Source organism: Serinus canaria, chromosome 14 (assembly GCF_022539315.1).
Source record: "Serinus canaria isolate serCan28SL12 chromosome 14, serCan2020, whole genome shotgun sequence".
Lineage (NCBI taxonomy): Eukaryota > Metazoa > Chordata > Aves > Passeriformes > Fringillidae > Serinus > Serinus canaria.
The window spans coordinates 1,440,440-1,451,243 of record NC_066328.1 but is presented as its reverse complement, the minus strand read 5'-3'; the positions used below and the strand labels follow the sequence as shown (position 1 = coordinate 1,451,243).

Sequence of the window (10,804 nt, the reverse complement as noted above, 5' to 3'; positions counted from 1 at the left end):
ACCCATCCCTGCTTATAAATGGTAGTGTTAAGTAAAGCTGACTTATACAGTTTCACTCAACTTATATTAAAAATATATTTTTCAAGAAAAAATATTTTTTCCATTGGGAAAAAAATATTTTTCCATGAGTTTTAAACCTGTTTTTCTAGCAGTCAATGAAAAAGTGGACAAACAAGTGAAATGTGTTTATCTGCTGTCCAGCCCCATTGGGTAACTTTGTTCTTAATTCATTAATTCTCATTTCAATTGTTCTTATTTCTTCTATTCTCTCATTTAAAAAGCTAAAATCTGATGAAAAATCTGTAGTCTCACCCTGGGAGAAGAATCCTGGATTACCTTGGAGTGGCTCAGCTGGGTCCCAGATCCATAAGGACCTCGAGCACACAGCACAGGCCCTTTGCCAGGGGGATGTTTGCCTTCAACACTGTTCTACAAATTAGGCCTGGGACCCTTGGGTAGATCATAGGGGGTCTTATAAATCCTTCCTGAATGTGATTCCAAGTTTTAAACCACTGAAAATCCTCTGAATTGTTTCTGTTGAAACTTCCTCTGATTAGAGATGTGTTAATGAAGGGGAGCAGCAGCAGTGTCTGATGCTTTTGCCAGGGGTGGTGTGTGGTTTGGAGGATGGAATTGAGGATCTGAGTGTTTGGAGAGAAAGTCGGAAGCTGAGTGTTGCTCCTCTTCCCTGAGGGCCTCTTGGATTTGGTTTTCATTTCTTTTACCAGCTTGTGGACAAGTCTGTGGTTTATTGCAACATCCCACCCAGTGGGAAGGACCAGGAGTCCCAGCCTGGGGCAGCTGAAGGACTTCATGTCAGAAATGTGGAGCCCCAAACACATCTGTCTAACCCTGAGGGTAGAAACTGTTCCCTGAGATGCAGAAATCAGGGTGGGTGAATTATGAAGTGACAGGCAGGAAAACTTCCCCATTTTCCTGCAAGTTTTGGCTTGGCCTGACTCCAGTGAGCTTTCCTGCAGCCCCTCTGAAACTGGTCAGAGAAGAGACCTTATCATAGAGCCACAGAAGGGCTTCAGTGGGAAGAGACCTTAAAGATCATCTCATTCCACTCCCTGTTATGGGAACGGACCCCTTCCACCCTGCCTTTGGAGGTTTCCAGGGATGGGGCAGCCACAGCTTCTCTGGGCACCCTGTGCCAGTGCTTCAACTTTATCCCACTGCCATTGCCTCCAGTGCCTGTGCAATCCCTTCAGCATCCCTGATTTATCCCAGCCAAGACTCTGGCCCATGGATCAGGCAGTAATTGTGGGGCAGTGCATCAGCAGAGCCCCAGAGGTTCTGGGATGGTTGTACACGGTGTTGTGGTGGTGTTGTGGTGGCAGGATGGAAATGCCTCTTCCTCTGTCCAGGAAGGTTATTGATGCATCACAGGACTCAGAGTGTGGTCCTGAGTGTGAGTGGCAGGAGGCTGCTGGTGAGGGGTGCCCAAAAAAGTCACCCCAAGCTGGGCATGGTGCCAGGACCCTCCTGCCCCTCGGGGAGCTGTGCCCTGGTGTGGAACAGCTCCCACTGTAGAGCAGGCACAGAGGGAAGGTTCCACAGCCCAGCACTGAATTTCTGTGCATGTTCTGCCACAAAATCTCCTGGCCAGCCTTGAACGAGTCACCAAAACCCAAAGCTGGTGCTCATCATGTGTTGGAATCTCCTGCCTTAATTTTTGGCTCTCCACACCCCGGTCCTTTTCCGTGGGATGGCAGGAGAAAGAGCATCTCCCTGCTGTTGGGCTGCTGAGGGGATGGGCAGGTTTGTGAGGCTCCTGAAGGCTGCAGCACCCAGCAGATTTGGAGATGGGCCCAGGTGCCACCCCTTGTGCTCAGTCTGCTTCAGCCAAAGCCTTGGCAAGGGTGTGAACACGTCTTGCTGGGCTGGGGTGTGCACAATGTATCTATCACCAGATGTATCTGTGTTTGTATAGTTGGCATTACTTATCCAAATTTTTTTTTTTTTAGCTAGATAATTTAATTTTTAGGAAAGTTTTGGCCTCCTGAAGGTCAAATCTATTCAGGTTTTATATGTCATCTGAATGTCCTCTAGTGAAAACAATTTAAAAAAAGAAGACGAAATGCAGGAGAACTTTTCCAATTTGTCATTGTTTTGGAGCACTTTGCACTTGCCCAGTGAGGCTTCACATGAGGCCATCAGGGAAGCTCCAGCTGATAAAATCAGTTGTTCAAACATGGGAACAGCAACATCCAGCAGCTTGGACTCAAGGGATGGTTTGGCAGGGGCTGGCAGTGCCAGGCAGGCACGGCTGCAGTCAGAGCTCTGCTAACGAGGGCAAGGGCCACTAATGGGGCCTGGCCAGGAGCCTGCTGAGACACTGTGAGAGCAGCACAAGGAGGGCACTGATGGGGGAGTCAGGGCCAGGAGCTCCCCTGTGACCTCAGATGTCCCCCAGAGCTGGTTGGGATGCAGGACCCGTGTCCTCCTGCCGGTCTAGGGGAGTACATTTCCCTTCTCAGGAAAGGTCACCAGACCTTTCCTCCCTCCTGCTCCTGCCAAGCCCCAAGGTGGGCATTTCTGGTCCATTCCCATTCACTGGCAAACCTTGGATAGTTGTATTTCATCCCTCCATTCCCTCCATCCCACAAGACAGGGGTGCTGCTGCTTCTTCAGATGGATGGTGGCACCAAGACAGGGATGGAGGACACAGTCTCAAGCTGCACCAAGGGATAAGTTGGATATTAGAAAATAATTTTTTACTGAAAGAGTGATAAAGTTCTGGAATGTTCTGCCCCGGAGTCACCATCATCCCTGGATGTGTTTAACAAAGCCTGGATGTGGCACTGGGTACCAGGGTTTATCTGAGGTTTTGGGGCTGGGTTGGACTTGATGATCTTTGAGGTCTCTTCCAGCCCAGTAATTCTGGGAATTCTCTGGAAGGCCATTCTGTGAATTGTCTCTTCAGAGGCAAGTCAGGCTTCTGACCTCCCAGCAGACGGGGACAGCTGAACTTGTCCTGCATTAAGAAGGAAATCCTGTGAGCTGGAAAAGATGCTAAAAGAAAAAAAATCAACATCAACCCTAAACCCCATAAGTGCCACAGTCTGTTCCTGCTTCCAGAGCTTTGCCATAGATTTTAACCCTTTAGGGGTGGTGCCTGCACCGTCCCACACCGAACGCCGCCCTCCATCCCTGGAGGGGCCGTTCCCAAGAGTGCATCCCAAGAAATCCCCCTTGTGCTGAGGATGAGGGGCCAGCCCTTGCGAAGGCGCTGGAGGGGCCGCGCTGGCTCCGGCTTGCGTAAGCTTTAATCTAAAGTTGGAGATGTTTTGAGCTAATCTGTGTTAATGTTGGGAGGAATTAACATGCATACGGGGAGACCACGTGATGCCCTCCGACCTCCCCTTTTTTTTTTTCCCATTTTTTCCTCCCCATCACTTTTACGGATTCCTGCCAAATCAGAGCGGCGGGTGCCGGGCAGGGCCGGGCTGGCACCGCCGGCAAGATGCCCGCGGTCTCTGTGCTTTACAAGGGAGCCATCATCATCAGCAGGTAACGGCGACGGGGCCCGGGGCTTCACTTCCAGCCCAGGTTGTGCCCTGTGGCTTCCCCAGGAGCGGGGTTGGGAGGCAGGATGGCAGGAGGAGCCCAGGACACCGGCGCTGGTCGGGTTTTGAGCTTTGGTGGCGTTCGAGGGCTCGGGGATGCTGGGCGGCCGTGCCTCGGAGCGGGAGGATGAGAAGAGGTGCTGGCAGGGGATGATGATAAGAGCTGATGGTATCAAGGAGGCATCTGCTCCGCCGGAGCTGCAGCCGTGCGGTGCTTCCCTGCCCGCCCGCCCTGAGCCGGCTCGCCCGGGGAATTTCCTCGGTGATTTACTCGAAATACCTTGAAAATCCTGAACCAGCCTGGGCCCAGGGCTGCTCTGCCTCCCTGGATGCCTTCGAGCTACATTTTTCAGTAGCCAGATGTGGCCAGTTGTTTGTTCAGTCTTCAGTATGGTCCGAGTATAGTAGGGAGGGGCATTTTTTAACATGGAGAAAATGCTTCCAGTCCGAATCTTAGAGGTGGAAGTTACTGGCTTTGCTGAACAGCTCGATATTTTGAGTTTTATTTTGGACTCCTGGTAAGTCCCTGCAGGTTATTCCTATCCTGCATCCTGCTGGATTTGGAGCAGCCTCTTGTTTCCCACACTGCTGTTCCTCCTCATCCGTGTTCAGATCTGGGACCTGAAATCGATTGGGAAACACCTTCTCTCTTGGCACTCAAATTCTGGGGAGTGCCTTGGTGCCTCCTCACCCCTGGATTCCCACCTGGGCTGGGGTTTCTCAGATCAGGGCTCCTCCATCCTGAGAAGCCCAAGGAGAAGTGCTGGTGGTTCCAGGTTTGGAGTCTGGCATCTCTGACTGGGGCAGGGTGGTTTTGGGGTCATTCATCTGGGACCTTGCCTAAGGTGTTTAGGGGGAGGCTGTGGGATGTTTTGGGGAGTGACTTGGCTTGGGGGAATCTCAGGTGTGTGATGCTCTTCCAGCCACTCTGGCTTGTGATGAGAAGCTCCCACCAGACCAGGCAGGACTTGAAGCAGCTCTTGCATCTCCTTTTCCAGACCCTCTGCCTGCACTAAAAACCTTGAGAGTGGATTGTGTTCATTACAGGCTGTGTTTGTGAAAGTGCTTTATTCCAGAGCACAGCTCCGAGCTCTGATCTCATTTCCCAGGAGCTGCACAGCTGTCCAGCCCTGATAATCTGGGGTAATGAAGCACAGACAGGTCCAGCAGATTTGCTGGGTGGGGAGGATGATGCTCAGCCCTGCACATATTCTCTTATTTATCTGTGTAAAGCTCGGGGGGGCTGGCTGGGGGCTGAGTTTTGCCCGTGTGGGTGCAGTGGTGGGGCTATCCCTCAGCCTGGCTGTCTGCAGTGCCTGCTGGGCTGGGAGGGACAATGTGCCTCAGGGTGTGCTGGCTGGGCACCTGTGCCCCTGTCCTTTTTGGCCCATGACAGCAAGCTGCTCCCCTTGTCTCCCCCAGGACACTCATGGGACCGTACGGGATGGACCGAACCGTGCACTGCTTCGACTTCTACGAGTGTGCAAACGGGCTGGGTGAGTGCCAGGGCAGGGCTGGGTGAGTGCTAGGGCAGGGCTGGGTGAGTGTCAGGGCCTGGGCTGGGTGAGGACCAGGGCCTGGGCTGGGTGAGGACCAGGGGCTGGGCTGGGTGAGTACCAGGGCTGGGCTGTGCCTCAAACAGCCGCCCAGCCCCAGAGCCTGGGTCAGGATGTGCCTCCCTGTGTGCAGGCTGGTGTCCCTCTGGATCTTGTGTCTCATACCTGCCTGTGTTGAGCATCTTCTGCACCGTTTGCAGCTGTGACATTAAAGGAATGTCAAGATCCCAACTAATTCCATGGTAGTGGTGAGCAGCCAGTGCTGGGAGCTGTGCAGGAGCCCAGGCCCATAACCCCTTCCCTCAGCAGGATGAGGAGGAGGGGCCTTTCAGAATTTCTTGGATTAAATCAATTGAAGTGCTAAATAAATACAAAAACAGAATCCCCAGCACTGTCCTGCCCCTCTGCAGACTTTTGTCCTGGCAAGCCATCCCAATGGGGGATGGAAGGTGCTTCCTGCAGTGCTCCTGGGATGGACTGGGATGCATGAGCTGGCTTTGGAAAGTTTGGCCTATGGGGAAGGGAGTGAGCACTGAGTGAGTCAGGTGTCCTTCCACAGCACTCTGAACTTCAAAGCATGGGAGAGAAGGGAAAAGAGAAGGTCACATCCATCAGAACGTGACAAAGTCCCAGGTTCATGTCACTCAGCCCAGAGGGATCCAGCAGAGCATTTCTCTGACATCTCTGTATCCAGTGGTGCTCTGCTATGGACTCTATAAAAATCTGTGATCCTGCATCAGGATTTCACAGTCTCTTCCCTAATCCTTAATTGTGAGTGCAGCCCACCCTCCCACAGAGCAGCTGGGAACCTCTTGGTGAGACCCCAGAATGACCATTTGGGACAACTCCTGAGGAGTCACCAGAGAAACAAGTTCATGTTTCCTGAGACCTGAGATTAGTTATGGATTCATTATTGGCTGTTTCCAGCTCGGGGGGGGGGGGACGGGGACGGGGGGGGGACAGCTTTGCTGACTCTTCCCACATCCATGAGTTTCATGGGAGCCCAGAGAAATGACTTTACTTGGTGAATATGATATTTTAATCTCCATAGGTGGATTTGGTTGAGTTGATGGGATTTCAGCTGCTGGGCTAGATTAGCTCATTAAAGGAGGAGGCCCAGAAAAGCCTGATGGGGCCATCACTGACCTCTGGAAGAAGTGACAGATGTGGCAGCCCTTTGTGAGCCACTTCCCTGGGTTCCAGCTCCTCTCCTTTCCCCCAGTCTGGGCCAGAGGGTCTTTGCAGGGTCTAGCAGAACCTACAAAGCAAATTCTGATGTGCTGGAGGAAGCTACAATAATGTGGATTTCCTAATGCTCTCAGCTGCTGGCTGCATCCTCTCCTGTGAGGCTTGAACCACTCAGGACAAGCAATCATCCTCCAGAAATCATGGAATGGTTTGGGTTGGAAGGGACCTCAAAGATCATCTCACTGCACCCCCTGCCATGGGCAGGGACACTTCCCACTGTCCCAGGCTGCTCCAAGCCCTGCCCAGCCTGGCCTTGGACACTGCCAGGGTTCCAGGGGCAGCCACAGCTGCTCTGGGCACTCTGTGCCAGGGCCTGCCCACCCTCACAGGGAACAATTCCTGCCCAATATCCCATCCAGCCCTGCCCTCTGGCAGCTTAATCATCCCTCTCTGATGAGTGGTGCTTACAGAATCCCTGTGTCTGCTCAGAGTGGGTTTATTTGGGAAAAGAAAGGGCCTTCATGAATTTCTCAAGCTGAATGCAGAGTTATCCCAGCAGTTCCCCAGGTGGGATGCAGGATTATCCCAGCAGTTCCCCAGGTGGGATGCAGGGTTATCCCAGCAGTTCCCCAGGTAGGGTGATGTGTTATCCCAGCAGTTTCCCAGGTGGGATGCAGGGTTATCCCAGCAGTTCCCCAGGTAGGGTGAGGTGTTATCCCAGCAATTCCTTTGGAGCAGCATCACTGCTGGGTGCCAGGTCGGCGTTTGGCCGCGGGTCTGTTGCTCTGTGGCTTTAGGTGGAAACCCACATGTGAACCTCAGCAGAAGTTCAAAGGGGTTACCTGGCAGCTCCTCTAGCTGAACCTCAAATTAAAGAATAGCCATCAAAGGGAAGTGCTGATTAAGGAGCATTTCTCAGAAACACTGAGATCCCATTATCTTGACCTTCATCTGCTTAGGACAGGGCAGTGAGTGATTCACCTCCAATCTGTCCCTTCCTCCAGACAGAAAAAGCTGGCGGGGGCTGCAAGATCAACAGAGGGATTAAGGGAAATGTAATTGAACATTGCCAGCTTAGGCAGGGAGCAGGCTGCCCCTCTGTGCCCAGCCTGGCAGGCAGTGGGGTCAGGATGATCCCAGTTGGACTAAACAACCAGATTAGCCAGGACACCCCCTGACCTGTGTGGATCCAGGAGCAGGTGAGATTATAGCCTGAGAACTGTGACTCTGGCATTAGTGGAAGTGGGATTAGAGGCACCAGAGAAGCTTGAGGGTCTTGGAGAAATGTATAGGATCGTTAAGAGCCTAAAGAAAACACAGACTTGGTCAGTCTTACCTCAGGTCCATCTGGAGCTTTTCTGGCAAACTTTGTTCTGCAAAAGAGAAAAAAACAGGGACATGGGCATCAGCTCCAGGACCATTGCCAGAGAGGAAAGATTAAATAGAGGGATCCAAAATAGGCTAGATTATCTGGCCCTAAGTATGACTTAATAAGCATTATACTGGGACTTTGATGCTGTGATAATTAAAGAGCCGTTATTTACCTACACTGGGTCCCAAATAGAAATCTGATTGAAGTAAATGTTTGTAAAATATGTAAAAAATTATCGTCCCAGGAATGCTGCCACCACAGTCCTGGATCCATCAGCTGCTGTCCTCTGGAGTGGTCTGAGCCCTGGAAGGGGTGAGCCCTCCCTCATCCTCCTCCTCCTCCTCCCCCCTGCCCCAGTGGGGGCTCTCCAGTGGATTTTGGGGGCAGGACTGGCACCCAGAGCACCTTCTTGGTGAGGTGATGGGTGTGAGTAGTGGGCAGAGCTCGGCAGCATCCAGCTGCTTTCCCAACAAGGGAGTTAAAACTCAGGGATTTTTCCTCCCCCTCCAAGTTTGAGTGTGTCTGGAGCAATACTGTGAGTAATCAGTGATTTAATAACAAGATCGGATTTTCTCCTGACATCGTTGGGGATAAAGGAGGATTTGGGATACCTCAGCTATATTAAGGCATTATTACAATTGATTTGCAGACACAAAAGGGAAATGAGTCATTATTGACTTGATATCTCAGCACACACTGGCCTGCTGGGGGATGCTGTGGCTGGGCCTCTGCAAGGTGCAGATTTTTATATTATTTGTCTGATGTGCTTCTTCATTCCAAATTCCTTTGTGTTAGGGGTGAAGAAAGATGTAGGATGAGTTCCTCAGTCATGTCCAGGCTCTGTTCCATCCAGGGAACTGATGGGGCTTGGCCTCTGCAGGACCCCTCATGGTTTCTCAAATCCATCCCTGGGGTGCCCCACTTCCCTGGGGTGTCTCTGCAGAGCCCAGCAGACAGATCCTCTGGCTCCACAGGAAGGAATGCCCTGCTGAGCATCCCTGCCATGGGCAGGTTTTACCTTTCATGGCTGCAGCATCTCCTCTCCCACTTGGTGCCCAGATGCCTGACCTGACCCACACCTTGGTGAGGGTCATGCTGCTTATAGATCCTTTCTTTTGGGGCAATATTTCCAATTTGAGTGAATTTCTTTTAGAATTCACTATAAAATATTATAAATATAAATTATTATAATATAGTATTTATTATATTATAAATTAGAAAATATCAGTGCCCATTCCTGAGGTGTTCTGCTGTGAGTTCCCTGTTCCAGCAGTAACACAGCTGCTCACAAGGGCCTCACAAGGGTTAATGCATAAAGCCCAATGAATAAACTCCAGCAATCAGACAGGGCTGGGATATGGAGCTTGGGAAAAGCAGCAATTGCTGCATATAGAAACAGAAATGTCTTTATGGGAAATTGTAACAATTTAGTTTTAATCTAATTTAATCTAAAGGTGACTTGAGACACCAAGTCTTTCCCTGCAGGCAGATGAAAGCTGCGAGGGGCCTGAGAGCAGACCTCGGGTTACCAAAGGAAGGGAAGCAGGGATGGAAATGGTGCTGTGTGCTGAGTAATCCCCACCCGGGATCCTCCTCCCTCCTGCCTGTTTCACAGAGGGTTCCCAGGATTTAGGGCAGCAGCTGGGCCTTGTTCCTACAGCCCAGGACCTGCCAGGGCTCAGAGGCAGCTGGGCCAGGGCTGGCCTGGCACTGCCTTGGTGGCACTCCTGTCCCCAGCCTGCCCTCCTGCCTCAGCAGCAAAATGCCCGACCAGCAGCTCTGGGCAGAGATTTGTTAATTAAAGCCAGGCTTCTTAATCCTTCTGTCCATAGCCTGGATCTTCCAAGTAGGCCTTAACGAGCCCTGGATAAATAAGTCTCTTGGACCTTTTCCTGCCAGCCAGCTTAGGGTGGCCCCAGGGCCAGGCCCCGTGGTGGCTCTGAGGAGCAGGAGCCCTGTGCCAAGGAGCTGCAGGGCACCAGGGCTGGGCTGTGCCGGGGGGTCACAGATGGAACTGGGGTCACCTCCCTGCTCCTGCCTCAGCTGCTCCCCCAGACCCAGCTCTGCACCTGTGGGCACCCCGGGGGTGGCTCTGCCATCGGTGTCAGAGCCTGAGGGGCTGCGGGGCCTGGCAGGGGAGCAGAGATGTCCCCAACCCCTGGGGCTTGTCCAGGTGTGCCCAGGGAAGGAATCTCCAGTGGGAAACACTTGTCACCAGGAATAATTTGATCTGCAGCAGGAGCAGATCCTTTCCCATCAGTGATGAACTTGGAGCTGCTGGAGAGAGCCCAGGGGAGCCCATGGAGATGCCTCAAGGGCTGGAGCCCTTCTGCTCTGGAGCCAGGCTGGCAGAGCTGGGGGTGCTCACCTGGAGAGGAGGAGGCTCCAGGGACACCTCAGAGCCCCTGCCAGGGCCTAAAGGGGCTCCAGCAGAGCTGGAGAGGGACTGGGGACAGGGGATGGAGGGACAGGACAGAGGGAATGGCTTCCCACTGCCAGAGGGCAGGGCTGGATGGGATATTGGGAAGGAATTGTTCCCTGGCAGGGTGGGCAGGCCCTGGCACAGGGTGCCCAGAGCAGCTGTGGCTGCCCCTGGATCCCTGGCAGTGCCCAAGGCCAGGCTGGATGGGGCTTGGAGCCACCTGGGATGGTGGAATGTCCCTGCCCATGGCAGGGGATGGCACTGGGTGGGCTTTTAGATCCGTCCCTTCAACCCAAACCACTCCATGATTCCATGAATTTAGGGTTGGGGCTGCACCCCTCAGGCATGGCCTGTGCCAGCTCTGATTCTCCTGCCTTTGTGCCTGTGTTCTTCCTTCAGGCATCAAGGTCATTGGTGGCATCAAGGAGCTCACTGGAGAAGAATATGGAGTTTATGTCAAGAGGATCCTTCCAGGGGGTGTTGCTTATGCAGATGGTGAGTGGAGCACAGGGCACAGTGCCGTGAGTTCTGAGAGCAGCCCAGACTGAGGGCATTTATTTCTCACATTTGTTTCATCCCTTATCAGATATTTTGGGTGCTTGCTTGGAAATTTTCCAGTGGTTGGGGGTATTTTTTAGTGTGGCAGTTGTTCTAACACCAGTCGGCAGCCTTGGACTGGCTCCTCAGCATGTTC

The 10,804-nt window shown here is 52.5% G+C and overlaps 1 protein-coding gene across 1 annotated transcript in view; it reads left to right on the top strand.

The window, feature by feature from the left end:
* The first annotated feature begins 3,469 nt into the window (after window positions 1-3,469).
* The window catches only part of LOC103817953 (syntaxin-binding protein 4-like), a 38,007-nt gene continuing 30,672 nt past the window's right edge, over window positions 3,470-10,804 (top strand). Inside the window, exons 1-4 of the mRNA XM_050980273.1 lie at window positions 3,470-3,516; window positions 4,297-4,348; window positions 4,969-5,068; window positions 10,510-10,605. Of these exons, the coding sequence (XP_050836230.1) occupies window positions 3,470-3,516; window positions 4,297-4,348; window positions 4,969-5,068; window positions 10,510-10,605 (295 nt within the window). The remainder of the gene's footprint in view (window positions 3,517-4,296; window positions 4,349-4,968; window positions 5,069-10,509; window positions 10,606-10,804) is intronic.